The 27,512-nt window shown below is 43.0% G+C and overlaps 2 protein-coding genes across 2 annotated transcripts; one reads left to right on the top strand and one right to left on the bottom strand.

Moving 5' to 3' along the window:
- The first annotated feature begins 479 nt into the window (after nucleotides 1-479).
- rasp (protein-cysteine N-palmitoyltransferase Rasp) lies at nucleotides 480-9,573 on the top strand. Its single transcript, XM_080265442.1, has 10 exons — nucleotides 480-645; nucleotides 845-1,014; nucleotides 2,800-2,994; nucleotides 3,327-3,548; nucleotides 4,072-4,190; nucleotides 5,157-5,257; nucleotides 6,523-6,661; nucleotides 7,333-7,534; nucleotides 8,714-8,858; nucleotides 9,450-9,573. Exons 1-10 carry the CDS (start codon nucleotides 480-482, stop codon nucleotides 9,560-9,562), a joined length of 1,572 nt encoding a protein of 523 aa, XP_080121568.1. The 3' UTR covers nucleotides 9,563-9,573.
- Nucleotides 9,574-18,682: 9,109 nt separating this feature from the next.
- LOC145390755 (3'-5' exoribonuclease 1-like) lies at nucleotides 18,683-26,957 on the bottom strand. The gene is made up of 8 exons (XM_080265552.1): nucleotides 26,439-26,957; nucleotides 25,504-25,597; nucleotides 24,467-24,707; nucleotides 20,999-21,137; nucleotides 20,571-20,726; nucleotides 20,084-20,167; nucleotides 19,303-19,463; nucleotides 18,683-19,020 (listed from the first exon to the last, which is right to left on the bottom strand). The coding sequence occupies exons 1-8, from the start codon at nucleotides 26,955-26,957 to the stop codon at nucleotides 18,795-18,797; spliced, it is 1,620 nt and encodes a 539-aa protein (XP_080121678.1). The 3' UTR covers nucleotides 18,683-18,794.
- Nucleotides 26,958-27,512: the final 555 nt, after the last annotated feature.

The raw sequence follows: 27,512 nt of genomic DNA, 5'->3' as shown, positions 1-27,512 counted from the left end.
AGTCCAAAACGGTAAATGGGTCCACGATAACCCGAAACCATTTGTCTGGTAAAGCAAGTATAGGCTATAGGTTCTCGGATTTATATAAACCACAGAACTCATTAAGTAAGTTGATTATTTAGCCATCAGCGTAAAGATCAGTGCGTGTTATATCCTAAAGCTGATTAAACTGAAACTAAAGAGACAAATTTTCCCATAATATTGGAGAAACCCTTTGTCTAGTGCACCATGAAGTATAATTCCTCAAGATTATATAAGCTACACAATTGCAGAAGTAAGTAGACATTCACTAACTTTAATGTCAGGGTGTTTTGTGTCTACAGTAAGGTGATTTAAATGAGGTAAAGGAAAAATTTTCTCCATGCTAGTTTGAAATACTGTTGTTATGTAAAGCATTAAATATACTTCCAACGGATTTTTTTTTAAGCTGCACGACGCATTAGTTAAGTAGCCTGCATATCTTTCTTCCTCGGCAGATAATGTCAACAGAGGCACAAAGCCGAGAGGAAGTAGAGGCTCAGAGATGGAGGAAGTCGTCGGATCAGTTGTTCCCTTCCATCTCACGGCTGGAGCTGGCTTTTTACTTTGTGTCATTCTGGGGGGGATGCGTCTACAGCCTCTATCGCTTCTACCGCACATCACAGAGTAAGGCAACTGCAGATTTACTGTTTTGTACGGAATATCATGTGTAATAAGGTATAAAGGGTGTTCTGGGATTAGCTGAATGGATGGGGGCAGTATCTTCCCCTAACGTAACACAATGATGATGATTACTCTTTCTCCTGTCTGTCTGTGTCTGGTAACTTTTTTTTTTTTTCCCACCATTGTTTTTCTTTGTTGCCAGGATGGGGTCAGTATCTACCGCTAACACCAACCCCAGACTCTTGGTTTGGGCCACGTCAGGACCAAACAGACCTGGAATGGTCGGTGTGGGTGCCGCTGATGCTTAGCTGGGCCCCGTGTGGTCTGCTTCATGTTGTTTTGTCGCAGATTGTTAGGAAAGTTTGGCCTCAAGTAAGTACCGTACAGTTAAAACTCAAAAATCTACATCTGTCTATAGCCATACGCCATAATCCCATAAGGGGTGGCCGTTGGTCTTTGAGGTAGTTTTTTACGGGAAGGGGCACTAACCCTCCACCAACGCACTTGTTGACACGTAGGGAACACGTGTGGGTTGGTTATATGGTTACCTCACTGTGTTGAAATGGTTTCTTGGCTAGTTGCGGGAACCCATTTGACTTGTCACTCAGTGTAAAGCCACCTGTATCTTTATGCAATAGGGTGGGTTAATATTCACCTGTCCTTTCACAATGAATGCATACTTGAAGACAGTTTTGTGTCTTATTGTTTGTAAAGACTCCACCATGATGTCCATGCTGCTCAGTCTCAGGCAGCCTCCCTGTTTAATCGCTTATCCCTGAGGTCATCGTCTATGACCTCATCCCAGGTTATGGACATGCATAAGAATATACCATATTATTCATTTTTAATACAACTGTACCGTACTAAGAACTTAAATGTTTAATGGTACTGTAGGCTCTTTATTACTGATTTTCTCATTGATCATCATGACTACTTTCCAATATTTTCCACTTCTCATAAAGCCTTTGGAACCAAGTACTTAAGATCAGAGAGTTTGTAGTGTAGTGGTCATCAGTGAGTGTGCAGGAGAGAGACAACATAACGGTAATGTGGTGGCACTGATAGCAAGCCTTGGGTGGGAAGCAGAGGTTCATTCATTCATTCATTGCCAGACGCCATGTATCCCAAATGGGGTGGCCAAGGGCTTAGAGTTAATTGTTTTACAGGGAGGGGCACTAATCCTCCACCAACCCCACTTGACACGTAGGGATGCCAACAGCATCTGGTGTTCCCAGGCGGTCACCCATCCAAGTACTAACCAGACCCAACGTAGAGGTACTTACAGTTAATTCCCTGTTGTAATTTAGATTTGCTTTTGCAGGAGGGTCTAGAGGCATGGAAATATTCTGCACTCTTCTGCCCTTGATCTTCCTGCAGAAAATATGTGTAACCCATAATAATTTTCCTCCCTTCCCCCTCCCCTTCATTTTTGTAGAGGAACAACAGATATGGGATTTTTTGAGGGGGAGGGAGACGTTTTCTTTAAGAGTACCCGGGGACATGGGAGGACATGGCCCTTTTCTCTCCTTTACCTTCCTGCAAAACAAATCGTGATTAGGACGAAAAATCAGTTGTATGTCCAGGAATCCCAGGTCTGGTTCTGCAAATGTCCTCTAGCTCCTGCCCTATCCCAGGCAACAAACGACAGATCCCATCCACCCCGTTTATTAAGAGGAAATAGGTTGTAATGGTGATGATAGTGATGGCAGTGAGATAATGATGATAATGGTGATGGTCATAGTGGTGATGATGTTGGTAGTGATAGATATAATGATGGTAGTAGTGTTATTGTTATTTGTAGTAGTAGTAGTAGCAGCAGCATTAGCATTTGTAGCCCAAAGTTCATCTGATACGTTAATTTGATAGACTTCAGGCTAAACTTGCTCTTCTCTGGTCGTCCACCTTCCTCCTTTTGGGGATAGGGAGGTAGTTGACAGACGCTTATATACTGTAGCCAGGCAGGGAAGCCACTCGGTAATATTAGTGCCACCACATGAAGGCAGCCCTCTCTTGCACCAGACTGAGATATGATGATGATAATGATAATACTGTTGCATAATCTCACTTCTTTCTTTTTGGTATGAATGATGATGATGATAATACTAATACTAATGCATAATATTACTTTTCTCTTTTTCCTTTTTTCCTTTCCTGCAGCACCTGTGTAGTTTTTACATAGTGTTCAGCGTGTGCGTGTCCGTGTGTGTAATCGGGTGTGTGGGAACCGTTGTGTGCGTGGGTGTACCGGCCGTGATGTTCGTGGTGTTGGCCACGCGACTCAAGCTTCTGGTGTGGCTGGCCTGGTGTCTCATACTGGTTCTCTTCAACACACAGTTTTTCACTTCATATTTGGTTAGTATCAGTGTGAATATGTATGTTTTTAAGAGGGAAGCGGAGGCCAAGGATGACCAACGTTATATTTTAATGTTAATCTCTTGTCACAGCTCAGCATTCAAGACAGAGAGAGAAATAGAGAGAGCAATTTTAGGCCAAGTTAAAGTGGACAGAGTATAGGTGGTAAACAAGAATGTATCGTATTTTTGCCGACCCCAGTGCAGGAATACTGGGTGGAGGACATATGGTACTGAGAAAGAGAGAGAGATGGCAATTTTAGGCCTAGTTAAAGTGGACAGAGTGTATGTGAAAAACAAGGACGTACTTTATATTTGCCGACCCCAATGCAGGAATACTGGGTGGAGGACATACCCGAGGGCGACTACAAGGTGTCGGTGATGGTGGCGTGGATTATACTGCGCAGCCTCAGTTTTAGCCTCGAGATCTGCGACTGTGACCCAGACGGAACCCTGAGTCCTTTGCCGCTGATGCTGACGCTGCTGGGTTACTGTCTCTATTTGCCGTTCCTGTGCACTGGACCCTACATGCCGTTCTCTGATTTTAAAGCCGGGGTGAGTTGGGATGGATAGATGGAAGGTTAGTTGGATGGATGGATGGAGGTTTAGTTGGATGGATGAATGGAGGGTTAGTTGGATGGATGGATAGAAGGTTAGTTGGATGGATGGAGGGAGGGTTAAGTTGATGGATGGATGGAGAGTTTAATTATGGCTGTCTGATTAGAATTGTTTAGACTGGTTGGTTGGGTTGACGAAGAATTATTTGGTTTGCTGAATAGTTGAAGAGATGGTTGGTTGGTTGAATGCTTTGGTTGGTGATAGAGAAATAGTTGGATGGATGGGTAATTTTATCTGTAACCTAAAGAATTATTTGGGAAACTTGAAAGGAAGTTACTTTTCCCATCATTTGACCACTGTATACTGATGGATAGATGTGTAAAAATATGAGATGATGATGATAATATTGATGACAAAAACCGTATCACCTTCCCAGTCAGTTTCACAATCCATTCTCCTTTGAAATATTCAACCTTCACACCCTCTCAATCCACACGCTCATCCGCTGTCCGTTCCCCAGCTGGCGGAACCCTATCAGTCGTGGACGTTGGGGCGGATAGGGTGGATGTGCGGCCAGCTGATCCGTTTCCTGTGGTGGATGGGAGTCACACAGTTCCTACTATTCTGGTTCTATGCTCAGTAAGTTGGTGGGTTGGCGTGTAATGGAGAGCTGCAGGTACTCTGAGCCAGGAAAAGGAGGATAACCATTTAATAATTTATGTATATGAGGGAGATTGGAGTGAGTTGTGGGGAGGGTAGTCAAATGGTGGGTGACAGAGTAACTTGGAGGTGTTTTGTCTGTGGCCACCCTTTGTGGGATTAGGGTGTTGGGCTATAGATAGATAGATGTAAGTTGCACAAGTTGAATTCAGTTGTGTGGCGGCAGACCAAGAATAAAATGACGAATACGTCTTTGGTCTGAGGGGGTTAATTTATAAACCACAATTTATTATGTATGTACCATAGATTGTTCAGCACATTAAGGTACTCTGAGTGTTTATGTGTTGATTTTAATTATCTCTGGCCTCACTAGGGTACTGCACAGTCTGGTTTACATATTCTTGAGTTTACCATTTGCTGATTTATAAACCATCTTAAAGTATACTGTAAGGACATTGATTCTAACATGTGATGATATTTTGGGTCACTACAGGGGATTTTGTTAGCCAGTCGTGTAGTTTAATGATGACTGCCGGGGATGTTTTGGTGGGTGCCAGGTCTTTACAGGTATTTTGCCATTTATGAAGAGCTTAAAACTTAATCCACCTTAAATATGGAGGACTGAATGTATAAGGGCAGAGAAGGATATTGTAAAGATGTTTGTCTCCAGTAGTGATTTTGTTGCTATGATTATTGTACATATTACTGTATATTATCTATCTATCTGTCTATCTATACCCTGATGCCCTAGTCCAGCAAAGGGTGGCTGCAGACAAAATGCCTCCAAGTCGCTCTGTCACCCACCATTTGACTGCCCTCCCTCCAACTGACTCCCCTCTCCCTCATATACTGTTTGTTATGCAGATTATAATACAGTATACAGATAGATAGATAAATACTTTGACCTTCCCCAGTATCTACATTAATTTCCTCATATTCCAACAGTTCACTACACTTCACACCTGAGCTGGTGAAGAAACTCTCGTCCTGGTCGATGGCTGGATATGTGTATTTTCTTTCTGCCTTCCTGCAGCTGAAATATGTTGGTGAGTTGTGTGTGTGTGTGTGTGTGTGTGTGTGTGTGTGTGTGTGTGTGTGTGTGTGTGTGTGTGTGTGTGTGTGTGTGTGTGAGAGAGAGAGAGAGAGGATGATTTCGAACCTTTAATAATGGAGTTTACTGAAATATTGCACGGCTGAAAGAAAGTAGCTTTAGAATGTTGGGAGACTGGAATAACAGATAACTAGAATATTGTGTGTGACAGAGAGAGAGAGAAAAAAAGAACATGGGAATTTTGAAAAGTCAGAATAATGGAATACAAAAATATTATGTTATTAGGAAGAGCATCTGAGTCTGTAATTTCTGTATAATATTTAATTTTCTTTTTAGTCAATCTGTATGCTTTTTTTTTTTTTTTTTTTTTTTTTTATGAATCCCTTTTTTTTTTTATTAGTTTTTTTTCCCCCAAGCTGTTTTTTTTTTTTTTTTTTTTCTAAATGTGATGGTCTTTGAGAGAGGTGAAGTCAGTGAATGTACAGCGAGGTTGGATGGTGAGGAATTGGAAAATGTGAGTACGTTTAAGTCCTTGGGTAGTGTGATGAGTAAGGATGGAGGTTTGGAGGGTGAAGTGCTTGAAAGGGTACAACAAGGAAGAAAGGTTGCTGGTTCCTTGAAAGCAGTGATAAGAAACAGGGAAGTGAGCATGGAAGTGAAAAAGTTACTACATGACAGTATTGTGATACCAACTCTAACGTATGGAAGTGAAGCTTGGACGTTGTTGGAAGGACACAAGTCAAGAGTGAGAGCAGTGGAAATGAGTTATTTAAGAGGAGCCTGTGGAATCACATGGAGAGACAGGCTGACGAATGAGGATATAAAGGAGCGTTGTGGTGTGGATGTGGATGTGATAGGAAGCGTTATGAGAACACACTGAGGTGGTTTGGCCACGTGGAGAGGATGGAGGGTGAAAGACTGACGAAGAGAGTGTATGTGAGTGAGGTGGAGGGGGAAGGATGGAGGGGGAGGCTGAGGATGAGATGGAGAGATGGGGTGGAGAGGTATATGAGAGAAGGGGGTGGGAGTTGGGAGCAGGGGAGTGAAATGGCGGGGGACAGGGCGACTTGGAGGCGATTTGTTTGTGGCCACCCCAAACAGGATTGAGGCGTCTGGCAATAGATAGATAGTATTTCTTTCATCTCATTTTTTTTTCCCCTTTTTTTCTTCTCTTTCTCAATATAATGTTTTCTCTATAATTTTTTTCTTCCCCAGCCCCCTGCTTCCCCACAATCACTGTTTTTTTTCCCCGCCCTGCAGTATTATATGGTTTGCCGTCGGTGCTGGCGAGGGCGGAAGGCTACGACCCGCCCCGACACCCTCGCTGTACCCTAATGACCTACAGCTTCTCTGATGTGTGGCGGCATTTTGACCAAGGCCTGTACAAATTTATGGTCAGGTGTGTATTGTAGTAGATGTCTTGTATATATACCTCATGTGGCTGTTTTTGTACTGTACATGTTTGAAATGTGTTTTTACTACTACTGTCTCTACTACTACCATGACAGTACTACTGCTACTACCACTACTACTACTACCACCACTAATTATTATTATTATATATACACCTGGCACCTGGTGGTTTAGTGGGTAATTAAGGTGCTCCAATCGAATTGAGCTGGTGCAGGTTTATATCCAGGGGGTGGTTGGGGTTTATTGCTCACATAATGCCGCTGGTCACTGTCACCTTAAATGTCAGGACCAACTTGCCTAGCCCCAGGCTTCTACACTCCTCATGGGACAGCACAGGATTAGATGATGATATTTGCACTTTATGTTGGTGTTTATCTGTGTGTGTTCTAGCTGTGTCTTTACATGTCTTGAAGGGCAGCTGGTCTGTAAGCACCACTTTGTCACCTGTATTGAGAGTGAGAGAACGGATGACAATGTTTATTCTGGCCTTTTGTTGTAGCAGAATTACATATTTGGTGATGTGAGCTACCTGAGAGAGGGGTGTGGGGGGGAGAGGGAGAGGAAATGGGAGAAATTTTTTGTATATGTACGTCAACTAGATATCAGATGCTGCCTTATACAAAACCTTATATCTGTCTCTCCGCTCCTCCTGCACAGATATATTTATGTTCCGTGGGTGGGCCCGGACCCTAATCTAGCACGGCAGCTGCAGGGGACGGTGCTGGTGTTCACGTTTGTTTATGTTTGGCATGGGGTGTCGTCACAAGTGCTCTGCTGGGCTGCCATCAACTGCTGCGGTGTTATTGTTGAAAAGCTGGCTGATGCAATTGCCAGAGGCCAGCCATACAAGAACTGGGAGGTGAGTGTGTGGTGGATGAAGGGGGATAGATAGATGATGGATGAAGATAGATAGATATAGACATGATGGATGAAGATAGGTAGATATAGACATGATGGATGAAGGTAGAGAGATGTTGACATGATGGATGATAGATAAATGGATGTAAACATGGATGAAGATAGATAGATATAGACATGATGGATGAAGATAGATAGATAGGTATAGACATGATGAAGATGGATAGCTAGATAAGATAGAGAGGCAGAAGATATACAGTTGTAGTAAAACTGCCTGGGCATTATTGTTGAAAAGCTAGACAAACCATAGGAATGGGAGGTGAGTGTGTGATGGCTGAAGATAGGTAGATATGTAGTAAGTTTGATCCTTGACATTGTTTTTATCATTAAGTGCAAAGCAAAGTCCTCCAACATTCATGCAGCCTGTGCCCTTGCTCTTTTCAACTCAAGACTTGGTGTAGATAGATGCATAACAGAGAGGCAGGCATTAGTAGACTGAGGTGTTCAAAAACATTACCAACCATCTGTGCTGGCAGGAACACAATATTTACAGATCCATACACCCCAGCCTACTGCCGTGTGGGGAGGATATTGAGCTTAAACTAGCCCAGAAAGAAGGGAAAAGGTTAGCAGATGATGGCCACTTGCAAAATACATACAGTGCTGGCTTTTCTCGGAGCTTGTTCATAGAAATGGGTAATAGTGGGTGGCTGGGTAAAGGGTACTTGGACACAGAAATGGTGTGACTCTCCTGCTTATCTCTAGGTCATGCTTGTAACAGCACAGCGTTCACTGTACACTCAAACCTCGATTTAAGGGACTAAATGGGGAATCAACTTGTCCCTGTCTTGAAAACGTCCCCAACTGGAATATGTTCATTGTTTTACCACATATAAAGACAATTTTATTATGAAATGCAGTGATTGTTTCACTTATCTTACTTATTTATGTGAATTTTATTTTACGGGGTACTGTATAAAGAAACATATAAATGTGTATAACCCAGACATTGCGTATCATTTTTGAATGGTCTTGTCTGTTTGTCAGGTAGAATATGGAGTCCCTTAAATCTGAAATCCCTTAAATGGAGGTCCCTTAAATCGAGGTTTGAGTGTATTCCTGGCGCCACAACAGCATCAGCAGACAGACATAAATGACACCCACATTTTCTCCTCAACAGTCCGGCTGGCTGGAAGGTGCTTGGACCCGAAGATGGCACGGGCTGTTGGCTGTATGTCTGTATGTCCCTTCTCTCTCCGCCCTCACCATATTCCTCTCAAACATGGACAATGCAGCAGTCATCACCAAGAGAATATTTGTTACTGGTGAGTGTTAGCTGAGAGGAGCAGGTGGTGTTATGTGGAGAGACAGACAAATGAATGTGAAGCATGTGGAGTTATGTGGAGAGAGAGAGACAGACAGACAAATGAGGAAGTGGAGTGTTGTGGTGTCAGGTGGGGTGACAGACAGACGTGTTTTACAGTCCATCCCTTATAACAGTTCAGCATTTTATATATATATGGAGAGGCAGTATATTTTTTTAGAGTAATCTGCTTTAGTTCTTCCTCTTTTGTTGCCTCTGAATTCTACCCTAAACAGTCTTTGTAGGGGAGAGTTGGGGTTAGGCTGATGATGATGATGATGATATTGGTGGTGATATTAATGATGAATATTATGGTGGTGGTGGTGATTGTGATGATGGTAGTGGTGGTGGTGGTGGTGATGATGATGATGGTGATGATATTGGTGGTGATATTAATGATGAATAGTATGGTGGTGGTGGTGATTATGATGATGGTAGTGGTGGTGGTGATGGTGATGATGATGGTGGTGGTGGTGATTAGGATGGTGATGACAGTGATTATGATGATGATTTTAATGACTGTGCTGATATATATATATTTTTTCTTTCCTAGGCTTTCCCCAGTGCACCCTCGCTACATTTTTCTTCATGTTCTGCCTGGGCCAGTGCAGTATGGAGCTACAGAATTGGAAGATACGCCAAAAACTACAAGCAAAACAATCATAGTCTACGCAGATTTACCCGAAAAACTTTTTAAAATATACAAAAAATGAAAAAAAAATAATCCTGGGCTTAGAGATCAGTATTCTTGTACAGGTATATATATGATAATTTTTTTAGTAGGTAGAGAAGGTAGTTTCTCTCTCTCTCTCTCTCTCTTAATTTTAGTTTAACCCTTTCAATCCAATGCAGAGGTGGTCAAGAGGAATGCCTTCATGTGGTGGCACTGATATAACTGGACAGATCCACTACCCGGCTATGCAAACGTCCCTTAACGCCCTCCCTGTCCCCCAAAAGGAGAAGGATAGTGGGCTGCAGGGGGGGGGACATCAGCCTGGAGTCCACTGGATGCACAGTCAGATGAACTTGGGGTTGCAGATACTATTTTAAATCCAGTGTTGTGTCTTTAGTTTCATTCTTGCCGCCCTTAGATTTGCTTCTGCTTGGGGAGAGAACAGGGTTGTGAAGGAGTTAATGGGGAATACAGTTTGTGAAGGAGTTAATGGGGAATACAGTTTGTGAAGGAGTTAATGGGGAATACAGTTTGTGAAGGAGTTAATGGGGAATACAGTTTGTGAAGGAGTTAATGGGGAATACAGTACATGTTAGCGCCGAAGTGGTGACATGTGGAGGTGTAGGAGGACTACTGGGCCTTGGGATAGGTGACTGCCCCCAAGGAATAGGCCCTGAGCCTTTGCCCAGAGTCGGACACGTTAAAAAAAAAAAAAAAAAAAAAATCAAGACATACCCTCTCGGCATGCAGTCCTTCGCCAATACTGTCAGTAAGAGTTTGGTAACTGTTTTTATTACACTGTATTCTTTTTGGTTTATACGATTGCAGTTATGCCCTCAGCAGTATAGTCATTCACTTAAATGATCAATATACAGTCACTCAGTGCAGTCATTCACTTAAATGATCAATATACAGTCACTCATATAGTCATTCACTTAAATGATCAGTAAACAGTCACTCATATAGTCATTCACTTATAAAATCAAGAAGAATTTAGGAGGTATTTTTGTTTTACTTGTTTTTCTGTAATTATTGCCATAAGAATTTAGGAGCTGTTTTCACTTTGCAATATTTTTTGACATATACAATGGCTGTTATGCTTGATTTCTCGTGAAACAATCGTTTTTCTTTCTTATACAATCGCTGCAGTGCTAAATTCATTATACAATCATTTTTCAAAAATACGAGGGCATGCTGTACATTAAAACCTCAATTTAACATACCCTTCTAGACCGGATATCGGATTTAACGAATGCACTGAAGCCACAGGACTCCCATCAACTGTAATGAACAGTGTTTAACTGGGCCACAATACTTTTGTGTCATGAAGAAGATGGGGTGGGGAGGTATATGAGAGAGGGGGGTGTGAGTTGGGAGCAGGGCAGTGAAATGGCGTGGGACAGGGCGACTTGGAGGTGACGTGTTTGTGGCCACCCCGTACGGGATTGAGGCATCTGGCAATAGATAGATAGACAGATAGAAGAAGTGGAATGACAAGGATGTTCGAAATAAACAGCAAGCCGGTGCAATTATGGGCCAAGATACTGTAGTTTAAAATGGGGATGGGGTTTCATTATTAGCTCCAGAATATGCCGATGTTCTCATTTATTTTCAAACACGTGCTTGAAATCCCGTCTCTTGGGGTGACCATCGGATATAGCGAGTTTTTGGCGTTATCAGAATCAGGCTTTCCCCCCAGTCAGTCCTCTGTAGGGGAGAGTCTGCTGTATTTCTAACTCAGTCTCTAAGGATAGTTTCCACAAGGTGAAAATTATCTAGGGTAGCAAGAATGATGTAAAAATTATGTCATTGGATTGAAAGGGTTGGTGAGGAGTGTATGGTTGTATTGTACTGTATTTTTTGTAGGCACTTGTGTAGACTGGGCATTGTATTTTTTGCACTTTTGTAGTTTTGTTATCATTATTAATATTGTTTTTATTATTATTATTATTATTATTATTATTTATTTTTTGGTGTTAGTAGTAGTAGTAGTAAAATATCCCCGGTCTGCATGGCCAAGCAGACTCATCAACCACAGGCAAGCGGTTGGCCCTCCAGGGTTGTCTCATGCAGTGGACCAATATTTCCTTGTGGTAGACAATGCCTCACCACGAGGGAGGGGGAATGTAGTAGTAGTAGTAGTAGTCTTAGTGGTAATAGTAGTGCTGGTGATTGTAGATTATTATTATTATTATTATTATTATTATTGTAGATGTTATTATTATTATTATTATTATTATTATTACTGTATTATTATTTTATTTTACTGCATTCTCATTGTCATTCCATTTATACATTTTAAGCTTTTTAGCAGCTGTGAAATAGATGGTAGATAGATAAATGAATGGGTGATAGCCAACGGCAGTTACAATAGGTAGATAGACAAATAGATAGATGGATATGGTACATAGACAGACATAAATGGAAAAAAACTGCTTGAATTGATAGATAGATAGATAGATAGATACTGTAGGTAGGTTGATAGATATGTAACTGATTGGAGGGAAACCTGAAGGAGCTTAGATATTTTTTACACTTAGAAATAGATAAAAATAACTAGATAGGCTTAGATAGATAGATAATTTGGCAGCTAGACAGATGAACAGATTGATAGACATACCAATAGATAGATAGCATGAAGCTGGATGGGTAGATGGGGGAGTATGGTAGATAGATAGAGATATGGTAAGAGTATGCGGGATGTGGAGAGGGAGGTGTGAGTCGAAGGGTGGGTAGCGGAGGACACGGCAGCATGGAGGCAGTTTGTTTGTGGCTACCCCTTGTAGGATTAAGATGTCTGGCAGTTGATAGACAGACAGATAGATAAATTGAAAGTGGCAGTTGATAGGCAGATAGATAAATTGAAGGACAGAGTAGATAAAACTGAATATGCCGAGGTGGTAAGGACTAAAGGAACTCATATACACTGGTTGCCGAGGGAAGTTTGTGACAGTGAGATTGACGATAATTTTGGGGGAGAAAGAGAGTGGAGAGAGAGAGAGTGTGGAGCAGTATATTGGTGAGAGAGGAAGAGAGGAGTGTTTGAGAGAGAGAGAGAGAGAGACAGAGAGGTAGATGGAAGAGAGGAGTAGTATATTATTAAAGAGAAAAGGAAGAGGAAGAAGAGTGTTTGAAGGAGAGAGAGTGAGAGAAGGAGGAAGAAAAATTTTTAAGAGGAGAGAGGGGGAGAGAAGGAAGAAATGTTTTTGAGAGAAAGAGAAGGAAGAGTGGAGCAGTATATTAGTAAGGGGGAGTGTTTGAGAGAGTGAGAGAGATAAGGAAGGGGAGTGTTTAAGAAAGTGAGAGAGATAAGGAAGAGGAGTATGTGAGAGAGATAAGGAAGAGGAGTATGTGAGAGTGGTAAGGGAGGGGAGTGTTTGAGAGAGTGAGAGAGATAAGGAAGGGGGAGTGTTTGAGGGAGTGAAAGAGATAAGGAAGGGGAGTGTTTGAGGGAGTGAGAAAGATAAGGAAGGGGAGTGTTTGAGAGAGTGAGAGAGAAAAGGAAGGGGAGTGTTTAAGAAAGTGAGAGAGATAAGGAAGAGGAGTATGTGAGAGAGATAAGGAAGGGGAGTGTTTGAGATTGAGAAAGATAAGGAAGGGGAGTGTTTGAGAGAGTGAGAGAGATAAGGAAGGGGAGTGTGTGATGGTGGTACTGTTAACGATGCTGATGATAGATTAAGATAGATGGTAGGCCTTTTATACAGCCATACTATAATTAATGATAAAAAAAAGATCTGTCCCGTCGTTGGTGCTAGACTGTGGATGTATTATATATATATATATTTTAAGCCATTATATACATCCCTATATATACAGTCATTCAAATATATATATCAAGATAATGATGTATATTGTTTGGTGTTGTCCCTGTCGAGGAGCCTGGTGGTCTAATGGTACAAACTCATCACTGACATTCTTGCCTAGGATTGATTTCCAAGATGTGACCCCTCTCTCTCTCTCTCTCTCTCTCACTTTTTAAATAACACCACCAAGGGAAGCACACTATGGCTTGTATTCTCATTGGGTAAGGATGCTCCCTAACACCTCTTCCTTAGCAATTTATTTTTCAGTATGGCTGGGTAATATCCTTGTGTATATTCAGATAGAGCCATGATTCCGGGGGCATGAATGATGAGTAAATGGAAGTGTGGCCCATTAAATTTGGACTGTCCGGACATTGCTACTCCTCACCTTGCCCTAGGGTGGGGAAGGAGGTCCAGATGATGATGATGATATTTTTATGCAGCGTATGGCAAAATTGGAAAGATTTATGTAACACTTAAGAGGACAGAAGGTGTAATAAAGAAAATAAATCACTTAGGAAGATGTGTTAGGGAGCTATCTCATCAGACGAGAGTACCAGCGTATGTGTTTTGCCTTAACGCGGCCTGAAATTCCTGCCATCCTGTCTTGAATGTTGAATTTTATATATAGATTAACACAATAAAATGAAGCTAGTCATGAAGAAGTGCTGTGGAGAGAATGTGGAGCCATGGTATTCAAGACTGACAGGAAAAAGGATAAATATCTGGGCCAAGTTAAGGTGAAACAAGCAGTCATATACCCTTAAAAATGTACCTTAATAAAACCCTTAAATATTCCCTAAATTATACCCTTAAATATACCCAAAAATAAACCCTTAAATATACCCTAAAATATACCCTTAAATATACCCTTAAATATGCAAGTCCATTCATCTACTGTGGAATATACTGGTCTGTGGTATGCTCCCCTCACACCCCAGCACTTCAGAGTATATCCTTTATATTATCCATATATTGTATTGTACACCCAGTAAAAATATATTACCTGTGTGGTGTGATGCAGTATTACACGGGCACCAAGGGTTATGAATTGCTGTACTTTTATTTTCATCTGAGACGGGATTATTCATTATGAGGTAGGAATGAGTCTCCTTGGTTACTAGTCAGGTTTATCCCAGACTCTGACTACATTTGGGTATTAACTGAGCCAAAGAGGCGAGGGATCTCTGCCAGACGAGGTTAAACAGGCTATTCCAGTACCAAATGCACATGATTTCACTTTTACAAATCATTTCGGAGTTCAGCACACACAGGGGTAATGAATATATTTTTTTTAGTGAGTGTGCAGTACGAATGCAACGATACGATACGTGTACCTTATTGTGCAGGGTGATTATGCAACCACGTAATTTTGCAGGTGCCTGTTAATTGAGGTATTGCAACAGACTCATTATACAGGAGTCAGTTTTAAGTATCCCGCTGAAGATGACCCACCCTCCTGCACCCGACTCACTGATGTAACACCTGGAAAGGTAACACTTCTGTTCTTTTTCAATTACATTTCAATTTAGTTTTTTTTTTTTTTTTTTTTTTTTTTTTTTCCAATAACACTTCATCCTATTTATTTTTTTCTGTGTCATTTTCAACCTCACATTACTGGTTAGTCTAAAATTTTTGCTTTTTTTCATAGTATACTACCACAGATATGAATTATTGAATAGGGGGGCTGCCAGAGATCAAGCAGCATGGAGGGCTGCCATTAGGTGACCAAGGCTGACACATGCAAGCTCAATGCAGCCTTTATAAATGACATGAACCGGTGAAGATGAGAAGTTTGATTAACCACCATCGCTTTAAATTTGTAGACTGCCTAGCCTGTCCCCAGACCCCTACACCTGATGGAGCAATAATGATGGGATGATGGATGGATGGAGAATATCAGAGGATTGGTGTGTAGCACAAACGTGTGAATGTATATGGGTGAGGTGATGTCAGGATTCCAAGGGCTTCAGTGGTGAGTGAATGAAAGTGTGGCTTGTTTAGTTGGACAGACTTTGGCAAATCTCTTTTTTAATCCAAGGATGGGAAACGATACATGAATGACGATGGTGATGATGATGACGATGATGATGAAATGGGAGAAATGGAGTTCCCTCGAGCTAAGCCCTGTATTGGACTATATAGCCCCGCTAGGGTTACAGGAGCAAGCTACCACTCCCGGCACGGCAGCCCGGGCGAGGCTCGAACTCGCAATCCCCCGATTACGTGTCCAGCGCGCTACCACTGTGCTCCCGCGCCCCCCAACGATGATGATGAAAAGTACAGTAAATGTTATAAACTCTGTCTGTGGCCTGGTGGTAAATATCTTAACTTTGAGATGGCCTTGGACTAACTTACTGTGGTTCAAAGCCAAGAGGTGATTGCTGGGTTTTTCTTTCTTATTAACAGTGCAAAGGATATAGGTTTGTCTCTTGTCTTGTGAATGACCCGGATTATGAAAGTCTAACTTCCCCTCCTATTTTTTACTGGAGAGAGGAGAGGAAAGGACAGACACCCGAGAGCAGCACTACATTGAGTGAGTGGATGGTGAGTGCCCCCACCCATCACAGAAGAAAATTTACAGCTGGTGAGATAGTGAAAACCCTATCTCTACCTGCGTGTTTTTCAGATTATTCGATTTTTCACTGTATGTGTTAAACTTTCAGAACTCTCTCTCTCTCTATGTCTCCCTCTCTGTCTGTCTGTCTCTCTCTCTCTCTCTCTCTCTCCCTCCCTCCCTCCAGCAATATCACATGACCTGACAGACAAAGGGCAATGAATCGGTTCATTGGTTAGACAGTTTTATTAATGCACTTCCGTGAACAAATCCCCCTCAATCCTTCAACTGCTAAGATCGTACTCAATTGCACAAAGTCTGGCGTTACCCAGAACCCAACCCCCACAGCCATATTATGAGTATAGGAGGCTTCATGGCATGTCTTCCTTGGCAATATATTATGCTCATTATTCCTCCTATGTTGATATTAAAAGAGAGAAAAAAATAATAAATGCCTCACAGAAGAATGTTACTGTATTTGTGATTTGTTGTGAACCCAGGTATATCAGAACTTGAATCTGGATGGCAGGCTTAAGTTGCTCCTTTCTGCAGCTCACCATCGTCCTTTTGGGGTACAGAGAGGGAGCAGAGATGTCTGTATAATCAGCTCAATTCCCCAGTTATATTAATGCCAACCCACAAAGGCATCCCTCTCTAGCACCAGAAGAGAAAGCTAAAGAGTGATTGAGATGGCTTGGCCATGTGGAGAGGATGGAGGATGACAATTGGGTGCAGGAAGTGTGAATGTCAGGGGTCGGGTTGTGAGAGATGGACTGATAATGACCTTGGACGAGGTCATAGAGTGTGACCTCATGGATAAGGGACTGAATAGGGAGCTTGCCAGAGATTGGGCAGCATGGAGAGCCACGATTAGGTGACCAAGGATGTATACTGTACAAGCATGTTGGAGCCTTTATACACAATACGATATCACAAAGGAAGATGACGTGAAGCCTTCTGTGCTGTTCAAAATACAACCCTCAAATGCATCCACACAAGCCAAAAGGTTAACTGAGATGGCTGTTACCCTCTGATTGCCAGGATTTGTCAGTTCATCCTTGTCAGTGGGATAATACCTTCTTACAGTTGATTACCGCAGCCACCAGAGGATTATATTCTGCTTAAGAGAGGCCCACAGGAGCAAAGAGGTTACTGATGGCAGTATTAGTGAAACTGAGAGGGCAAAAGTGTGGACCAGTCTCTAATTTTTACCAATAATTTTTGAAGTGTGTGGTGATAGAATGTCCGGCCTTTCTTCATAGTGGCTTACTTCATGCTGTAACGTGGGATGCAGGCTGATTACACTGGATAATTTAATTACTGGTGTTCCATGAATGTGAGGGTGATAAGACGTCAAACTTTGTATCATTACTTACTGCAGTCTGTAATGTGGGATGCAGGCTAACCTACCCATTTCTCATCACAGACCTTAATCCCGTAAGAGGCTGCCACAAACAAGCTAACTGCCTGCCTTCTCCAGCTCACACCCCCATCTCTCATATATCTTTCCACTCTTGTCCCTCCATCTCATCCTTGGTCTCTCCTTCCTCACATACACTCTTCTAGTCAGTCTCATTTTCCATCCTGTCCACATGGCCAAACCATCTCAAAATATTTCTTTCAACATTCAGGCCCATTCTCATCAGGTAAAGAGGCTCCCTAGCACCTCTTCCTCAGTGACTTATTTTTGAATGTGACCAGTTAATGTCTTTTACTGTTTATGCAAAGTATGGCGATATTGGAAGGATTTACTTAACCCAGATGAGGACGGTAAGGTGTAATAAACAAAATAAATCACTTAGGGGAATGTATTAGGGAGCTTCCTCAGTTGACGAGAATGTGGACCTCAGCACATCCTTATCAACACCACAATATTCAATAAATGATGGTCCAGAAATATGAACTAACTACAGTATTTCTCCTTAGCTGGAATAATACAGTAAAAATAAATAGTTTTAAGGCCTCAATTTTGTAACTTAGACCTGCATTCTTGTCAGCTGAGGAAGCCCCCGAACACCTCTTCCTAAGTGAATTATTTTGGTTACCACACCTTCCTGTCCTATTCTGTGTTATATAAATCCTTCTAACATTAATATACTCTGCATAAATAGCATACACTAGGATATTAACCAGCCATATCCAAAAATAAATCGCCTAGGAAGAGTGTTAGGGAGTTTCCTTACTCAATGAGAATGGCATATAAAAGGATATTAACCAGCCCTATCCAAAAATAAATTGCCTAGGAAGGGGTGTTAGGAATCTTCCTTACCCAGTGTGAATGGTGTACTAAAGGCTGTTAACCAGCTGTATCCAAAAATAAATTGCCTAGGAAGGGACGTTAGGGATCTTCCTTACCCAACGTGAATGGCTTAGAAAAGGATGTTAACCAGCCGTATCCAAAAATAAATTGCCTAGAACGGGTGTTAGGGAGCTTTTTTACCCAACAGTAATACCATCCATAGTCTTGCCTAAGCTGAATATACTCTACCAACAACAACCCAAAAATATAAGTCAAGTCTCCTTCACAGATAATGAGTTAATGATAAGTAACAGTGTCATTAAATATCTCCAATAACAAAATAACTTTAGGGAGAGTTTGTACTGTTGTTTAAAAATATATAGAGTATAATAGTGTTCCTTGGTCTCCCTTGTCATAATGCCCCTTCTCCATTCTTTATTACCGGTATCTCACTTCTATTTTTTTCCTCCATCTTTTTTTCCTCTCCTACTGATCCCTCACCTTCTCTCCTCATCTCCTAATGTCTCCTTTTCTTTCTTTATTCTGTCATTCTCCTATTTTTTTTCTCAAACTGTTATTTTATTTCTCCCTTTGCTGTTCCATCGTCCTCTTCCTTTTCTTCATCATCACTTCAAATCGGGAAACTGGGATTTATCAGCAGTGTCTAAACATGACTTTCCTTCCACCTCCTCTCTCTCTTCTTCTTCCTCATCCTCATCTTCCTCTTCTTTCCCACTCTCCTCTTCTTCTTCTTTCGCTCCTCCTGCATCCTTCACATGCATCCTTGCCTTTCGCAGACTTTTTCTTATATCACTGTGCTTCATTTTGGAGAGGTTCTGCACGAAGTAGTCACTGTGGGAGAGAGTTTGGTGGTTAGCTGGGAATAGAGAGAGAGAGAATTATCCCTTATGTTAACTTTTGCTTGAGAGGGAGAGAAAATTATGGATGGGAAACAGAGAGAATTATATATAGGCAGATACTTAGGTAGGTAGGTAAGTAGGTGGGTAGGCAGGCAGGCAGGTAGGTAGTTGGTAGGTAAACAGGTAAATCTATAGACTGTTGAAGGGGTTAAGGAAATAAATAACTATTGACAGAAATATAGCAGTTACACATAACACAGGACTGACAACTTACCCTTGTTGATTCATCTTAACAGCCTCGTTCATCCTCATTGTGGCACCGTCCCTGGCCAGTCTCATGGCCACGCGGGCAATGTTGTGGGCATCGTCCCTCCCACAATGTGGCTGGCCAATGAACTTCAGGCCTAACCGCTGCAGCATGTCATTCAGGCTCATCTATAATAGCAAACAGTTAATACCGATGAGGATGAGATGGAGGGATGGAGTGGGGAAGTATATGAGGGGAGGGGGGTGTGAGCTGGCAGCAGGGCAGTGAAATGGCAGGGGACAGGGCGACATGGAGGCGATTTGTTTGTGGCCACCCCTTACGGAATTGAGGCGTCTGCCAATAGATAGATAGATAAATAGATAGAATGATATGAATGACAGTCAACTATCTATTACCAGATGCCTCAATCCTGTAAGGGGTGGCCACAAACAAGTTGTCTCCATGTCAACCTGTCCCCTGCCATTTCACTGCCCTCCCCTCAACTTATATCCCCCCCATACCTCTCTACAATATCCCTTCATCTCATTTTCAGGCCTCTCTTCCACCTCACTCACATAAACTCTCATCATTAGTCTCTCTTCATTCTCTCCACAAGGCCAAACCATCACAATGTGTTTCTCCTAGTGCTACTTTTCACATCAGTTAACCCTTAAAAGTAATTGCAATTTATTTATGCTCCATCACTGCATCCCAGTCTGTGTGTATCATCATCATCATCATCACCAATCCTGGCATAAACAGTCTTTCATCCCATCCCAGTCTCTCCCCCAGTTAATCTCACTCTTACCCTGCGAGTTCTGTAGAAGTTGCTGTAGGTCTTTCTCACGTTGATCCAGTGTTTGCCCCACTTAGGAAAAGGAAGCTTGGATATCTGTGCCCAAGAGAGAGAGAAGAGGTGTCTGGTTAGGTGGTTTGTTTGAGGTATATATGAGACAGTATTTTTTGTGTGGTTAGGAAGCCCCATCACACCTTTTCCCAAGCGATTTATTTTGCTGATTACACCTTACTGTCCTAATTGTGTGGTATAAGTTTTTCTGATGTTGCCATACTCTGCATAAATAATATACAAAAGGATATTAACCTGCCATATCCAAAAATAAATCGCTAAAGAAGAATTTTAGGGAGATATATTACTGATGAGAATATGGGTCCCACAGCCTGTCGTGAAACTGCAAATGTTGGTATCGATTTGCTGAGCAGTTGACTTTCCCTTATATGCCCTACCCTTCCCTTTGCCATTAAGTTGCCCTCCCTCCACCTCACACTACCCTCACCTTACACTGTTGGTTCAGGAAACGTCCCATGTCCCAAGGTCCGTCTGTCAGCACTGCAAATGTTGATATGGATTTGCCGATGAGTTGCCGTTCTAGTAACCACGCCTCAAACTTCTTCAATACCTCTGGGAATGTTGGGGCAAAGTTTACCTTGTCCTGCAGCAAAAAATAAATAAATAATTATGTATTATTTTTATTATTATTATAAGTTAATTTATCATACTCATCATCTAATCCTGTGTTAACCTATGAGGAGCGTAGGAGCTGGGGCTATGCAAGTTGGTCCTGTCATTTAAGATGAGTGACCAGCCTCACTCATCCCTGAGTGGCATTCATATATTATTACTTAATTTTTACATCAGTTTGTGAATTGAATGTTAACCACTGAATAGAGAGAGAGAGAGAGAGAGAGAGAGATTGCCCTATACCTGTGTGATTCCTGTTAACTGTGTACAGAATTCGGTGAGCCGAGGGTTGATCACTGGACGCACGTAGGAATGGAACTCACCCACCACTTTCATTTTCCTTGTGTCGACGAGAACTGCTGGAAACTCAATTATTTCGTGTCTGTGGAGTAGATAGCTGAGGCTTAGGGATTGGTTGCAATGAAATATCACTCGTATATATATTCCCATGCTCATACACACACACACATGCAGAAACACACATATATGCACACACACACACACACATGCATTTATCTGCTCATCTATCTATCTATCTATAGCCCGACGCCCTAATCCCGCAAAGGGTGGCCGCAGACAAAACGCCTCCAAGTCACTCTGTCACCCACCATTTGACTCCCCTCCCCCCAACTCACCCCCCCCTCCCTCATATACCTCTCAACTCCATCCCTCCACCTCATCCTCGGTCTACCCCTCCCTCTCCCTCCCTCCACCTCACCCACATACACCCTCTTAGTCAGTCTTTCACTCTCCATCCTCTCCACATGTCCAAACCACCTCAGTGTATTTCTCCTAATCTTTTCAACCACATCCACATCTACCCCACAACGTTCCTTCACTTCTTCATTCGTCAACCTGTCCCTCCATGTCACTCCACATGCTCCTCTCAAGTAACTCATTTCCACTGCTCTCACTCTTGACTTGTTCCCCTCTTGCAAGGTCCACGCCTCGCTTCCATACGTCCGGGTAGGGATCACAATACCATCATGCAGAGACTTCTTAACTTCCATACTCACTTCCCTATTTCTCATCACTGCTTTCAGCATGCCTACAACCTTCCTTCCCTGCTGTACCCTTTCACGCACTTCATCCCCCAAAGTTCCATCCTTACTCATCACACTACCCAAGTACTTGAATGCACTCACATTCTCCATATCCTCACCATCCAACCTCACTGCACACTCTGTGACTTCATTCCTCTCAAACACCATAACTTTACTTTTGTTTACATTAACTTTCAACTTCCTCCTCCTACACACTGTCCCAAATTCATTCACCAAACCTTGCAACTCCCATTCATCTTCACTCAACAATACTGTATCATCGGCAAACAGCAACACCGGAAGCTTCCAAATCTCACCCTCATTCATTAGGGCCACCCCCACATCCACTGCCCTACCTTGTACCTCCTTTACGACCCCATCCATATATATATTAAACAGCCATGGAGACATTACACACCCCTGTTTCAGTCCCACATTGAGATCAAAGAACTCACTCAGCTCACCATCCACTCGCACCGTAGCCCTAGCTCCCTCGTACATACTCTTCACAGCACTCAACAATTTCCCCTCCACTCCATATATTCTTAATACCTTCCACATACCTTTCCTATCTATTCTGTCATAAGCTTTCTCCAAGTCCATGAAGGCAGCGTACACTTTCCTTCCTTCTCTAGATACTTCTCCACTAAACATCTTAGAACAAATATCTGATCTACACACCCTTTTCCCTTCCTAAATCCCCCTTGTTCTTCTCCAACTAGCTCCTCTGTCATATGCCTAACCCTATCAATGAGTATTCTACCATATATTTTACCAGTCACACTAAGAAGGCAAATACCCCTATGGTTACCACATACTTCTCTCTCCCCTTTTCCTTTGTACAGAGGAACAATTATACCTGATTTCCAGTCCTCTGGAACCCTTCCCTCTTCCCAAGCCAATCTACACAACTTCCATATCCACTCCACAACAATCTCACCCCCATACCTAAGCATTTCACCACATACTCCATCAATTCCTGGGGCCTTTCCCAGCTTAATCTTCTTCATCGCTTCCACTACTTCCGACCTACTGATCTCTTCCTCCCTCCTCTCATCTCTTCTTCTCCCAGCCATTCCCCAACCACTTATACTCACACTGCTCTCACTCTCTACATTCAACAAATCCTCAAAGTGCTCCTTCCATCTCCTCAATTTCTCTCTCTTCTCTACCAACAATCTATTATTCCTATCTTTCACTCCCCTACTATTTCCCCTTTCACACATCCTTACTTTCTTTACCTCCTTCCAAAACAATTTCTTACTCTCCCTCCATTTCACACTCAGATTCCTCCCAAACTCTTCATCCACTTTCTTCTTACTCTCCTTCACCAGTCTCTTAACCTCCCTTCTCCTGCTCACATATACCTCTCTCTTCTCTCTCTCATCTTCTCCCCTACCTCTACTCGCCAACCATTCACCATATGCCTTATTCTTTTGTTCCACAGCTCGTTTCACCTCATCATTCCACCATGCTGTCCCTTGCACACCCTTGCATCTCCTCCTCACTCCACAAACCACCTCACACGCTGCGCTTATCTCTTCCGTGAATATCTTACATACGTCTTCCACCCCTTCCATCTGCTCTAGCTCATACCTTCCCAATCTTTCTTCCACTATGCTCTTATACTCTGTCCTCTTCTCACTATCTTGCAATTTCTCCACTCTTCTCACAGGAGCTGTTTCCTCCTCTTCCCCTTCGCCTCCTCAACCACTTTCTTTGCAGCTCTACTTTGGCCATCACTAAGTGATGGTCCGAGACTCCATTCCCCCACCCTCTCCACACCCTTGCATCCAACACTTGTCTTCTCATTCGCTCATCCACACACACGTAGTCTATCATTGCCTTTCGTTCAACAAGTTCACCATCCATCCTCCTCATTACTCTCCATGTATACCGGTGGATCATCTTATGACGAAAGTAGGTGTTGGCTATTGCCAACCCCTTACCAGCACAGATGTCCACCAAAGCACTACCATTCCCATCTACTTCTGCTGGCACACCCCACTGACCAACCACTCCATCCACTCGTACATTCCCGACTTTGCCATTCATGTCTCCAATCAACAGCACTCTCTCGCTCCTCTCAAACTTGTCCATACATGCTTCTACTCTCGCCCAAAACTCATCTTTCACTCTTGCCACTCGATCCTCTGTTGGAGCATACACACATACAATCGCCCATGCTTGTATACCTACTTTCATCCTCACCCATACAATCCTTGCACCCACTGTTCCATACTCTCTTATATTCTCCTTCCACTTCTTGCTTATCATCAGACATACTCCCTCTCTTGCCCTCTCATTCTCACTGACTCCCGCACATATACCTACACCGTATTCCCATTCTCTCATCCTTTCACCTTTCCATTTAGTTTCAGTCAATCCACATATATCCACTTTTGCATCCTCAAGCACCTGGACAATCTCTCTCTCTTTCACTTCATCATTCACTCCTCTCACATTCCACGTTCCTACTCTCAGAATGTCCTTTGTCCGTTCCTTAGTCGTCAACGTATGGTCCGTCCGGGTCCGAGGCGCTTTATTTGCTTTTTTAGTTAGTTCTTTTTACGGGGTGGGGCACTAACCCACCACCAACCCTTTTAGTCGCCTCGTACGACAAGCAGGGATACTGGGGGAGTATTCTTGAAACCCCCCTCTCTCTCACCTGTATTTAAATCCATTGTTCTGGTCACAGGTTGCCTCGTAATCAATCACCACAAAATAATCATAGGGTATAGTGCGCTGTAGGCCTTTCCTCCCCTTGACTCTCTCCCCGCCCTCCTCTCCCTCCGCCTCTCCTCCCTCTCCTCCTCCTCCAAGCTTCTGTTGCTGGTAGTATTTCTTCAGCCGAGTCTTGAGGATTTCGCGAGTCCCATTCTGGTCCAGGTGTAGGGAGCGGAGCCTGTCTGTGGGGTGAAGAGCTGTTGAATTATAAGGAGTGAAGCCTGTCTGTGGGGCGGATGGCTGTTGAATTATAAGGAGCGAAGCCTGTCTGTGGGGTGGATGGCTGTTGAATAATAAGAAGCGAAGCCTGTGTGTGGGGTGGATGGCTGTTGAATTATAAGGAGCAAAGCCTGTCTGTGGGCAGATGGCTGTTGAATTATAAGGAGTGAAGCCTGTCTGTGGGGCGGATGGCTGTTGAATAATAAGAAGTGGAGTCTGTCTGTGGGGTGGGTGGCTGTTGAATAATAAGAAGTGGAGTCTGTCTGTGGGGTGGATGGCTGTTGAATTATAAGGAGTGAAGCCTGTCTGTGGGGCGGATGGCTGTTGAATAATAAGAAGTGGAGTCTGTCTGTGGGGTGGATGGCTGTTGAATTATAAGGAGCAAAGCCTGTCTGTGGGGTGGATGGCTGTTGAATTATAAGGAGCAAAGCCTGTGTGTGGGATGGGTGGCTGTTGAATTATAAGGAGCGAAGCCTGTCTGTGGGGTGGGTGGCTGTTGAATTTGTTGCACTGACAAAATAAGAAATCATCATCATCATCATTATCCCATTTCCCTGTCTCTGGTGAGGAAAGATGCTAATTCTGTTCTGTTTAAAGAAATACAGGCAGCCCCTATTATAAGTCAGGCCTGTGTTAGGTATACCACATAGTACTGCCAAATTATCTTTAAAGGGGACAATGGAGAGAGAGAAAGAGAGAGAGAGAGAAAGAATGTAAAAGCATCGAGTTATGAGAACGTATTCCCACTCCCCAACTCACCTCTCAGCCGTGGCACATTCATTCGGTTGATCTGTTTGTTGAGACGAGAGAGCTCCTCCAGAACTGGGTCCTTTTCTCCCTTCACAGTCACACCCTGTTGGCCAAATGAACAGTTAAGTCTGTCTCTACCCAGATACTTTATTCCTACAAGGGGTGCCCATGAACAAATAGCCTCCTTGTCACCCTGTCCCCTGCCATTTAGATGCCCTTCCCCAACTTACACCCCCTCTCTCATGTACCTCTACGTCATCCTTCCATCTCATCCCTGGTCTCTCCCTCCCTCTCCCCCCATGTCCACCCCAGTCATACTCTCCTAGTTAGTCTCTCACCCTCCATCCAGCCCACATGACCAAACCACCTCAGTGTATTTCTCCTAACACTTTATCACAGCTACACACATCCATTAAAATAATATTAAGTTTCCCCCGGGTGCGATGAGTTGTGAAATGGTTGGGTAAAGTGAAATGGTGTTCATCTGGTACTGTTGGGGGTTCAGAATTCTTGTTATGTTTGTCATATTGTATCACACTACAGTAATCCAGATTTCATTAATATCTATCTATCTATCTATCTATAGCCCGACACCCTAATCCCGCAAAGGGTGACCGCAGACAAAACGCCTCCAAGTCACTCTGTCACCCACCATTTGACTACCCTCCCCCCAACTCACCCCCCCCCTCCCTCATATACCTTTCAACCCCATCCCTCCACCTCATCCTCGGTCTACCCCTCCCTCTCCCTCATTAATATGATGGGTAATTATAATCACAATAATGAAGATGACTAATGTTTTCAGTTCTTACCAATATCACAGCAATGTTCAGTACGGTACCTGTATAGTGTATACCTACCTCTTCCACTTCCTCCTCCTCTTCCTCCTGCTCCTCTTCCTCTTCCTGCATATTTGTCACATCATCATCCTCTTCTTCACTCACTTTCTCACTCCCTTCTTCGTCACCCTTCAGTTTCTTTGTCCGATTCTCACCCACATCACTTTCTGTACGTCTGCCCGCGTTATCCACTGTGTGACACTCTCTTCCGCTCACCACTTCACTTCTCTCTGCACCACTGCTGCTGCCTACTCCACTTCCTCTCTCTTCTCCACTTGTGCCTCCTACTTCATCTGCTCTCACTTCCCCACTCGCAGTTGCACCAGTAGTCAACGTTGCATATTCTGTCGCATCAACAAACTCATCATCGCTGTCCTCACAAGTCTGTCTGTTTCTGCTGGTCTCTGTTGGCGATGAATTTCCTCTCTGCGTGTTTTTAGCTCCTCTGTTTGTGTCTGCGTTTGTCCATGTTTGGTTTTGCACTTTCATACCCTTGACTGATATGATTTTGTTTCTGGCTGTTTTTCTTTCACTTGCTGCCCTGTTTGAGTCTGCATTTGATGGTGTTTGGTCGTCTCTTTCATTGCACCTGGCCACTCTGTTTGCATCTGTGTTTGCTGTCATTTCCATATTTTTGGCTTTTCCATTTACATCCACGGTTGTTGGTGTTTGTCTGTCTGTCTCCATACACTCCGTTACACTTGTTACCCCTGCATTTGCTGACGTTTGATTTCCTGTCTCCATATCCTCCGTGGTAAACTTCTTCCCCCTTCCAGCAGCTCCCAAATTCGTCGTCCTTTCCCTCAGTTTATTTGCTCTTGCCTTTTTATTCTCTCTGTTTGTTTTTGTGTTTATGTTTGTCCGGGAGTTAGGCATTCTCAGCCACTCTTGTAATTCAGGCTAACAAATGGCTCAAAACCTGGGGGGAAAAAATTAATGGTAATAATAATAGTCTATCTATTGCCAGACACCATAATCCCGTAAAGGGTGGCCATTTGACACTGAGTTAGTTGTTTTACAGGAAGGGGCACCAACCCTCCACCAACCCACTTGTTGACGCGTAGGGAGCACGTATGATTTGGTTATATGGTTACCACCCAGTGTAATAATAGTGATAATAATAATAATAACAGAACCTGGAGGGGGGAAAATAATATGGGAGAAAATCTAGGACAGCTC

This window comes from Coenobita brevimanus, chromosome 15 (genome assembly GCF_032717465.1).
Source record: "Coenobita brevimanus isolate Jiangsu-jjx chromosome 15, ASM3271746v2, whole genome shotgun sequence".
NCBI classification, from domain to species: Eukaryota; Metazoa; Arthropoda; class Malacostraca; order Decapoda; family Coenobitidae; genus Coenobita; species Coenobita brevimanus.
This window is presented reverse-complemented; position numbering and strand designations above follow the sequence as displayed.

Excerpts from the sequence above, each read along its gene's own strand:
- LOC145390755 (XM_080265552.1), bottom strand. The coding sequence starts at position 26,957 with ATGACAGCAAACACAGATGCAAACAGAGTGGCCAGGTGCAATGAAAGA. Across the intron at positions 21,138-24,466 it reads AACAATGGATTTAAATACAG|ACACGAAATAATTGAGTTTC; the intron begins GTGAGAGAGAGG and ends TCTACTCCACAG. Across the intron at positions 20,168-20,570 it reads TCCTGAACCAACAGTGTAAG|ATATCCAAGCTTCCTTTTCC; the intron begins GTGAGGGTAGTG and ends TCTTGGGCACAG.
- rasp (XM_080265442.1), top strand. The coding sequence starts at position 480 with ATGTCAACAGAGGCACAAAGCCGAGAGGAAGTAGAGGCTCAGAGATGG. Across the intron at positions 6,662-7,332 it reads CTGTACAAATTTATGGTCAG|ATATATTTATGTTCCGTGGG; the intron begins GTGTGTATTGTA and ends CCTCCTGCACAG. Across the intron at positions 8,859-9,449 it reads CAAGAGAATATTTGTTACTG|GCTTTCCCCAGTGCACCCTC; the intron begins GTGAGTGTTAGC and ends TTTCTTTCCTAG.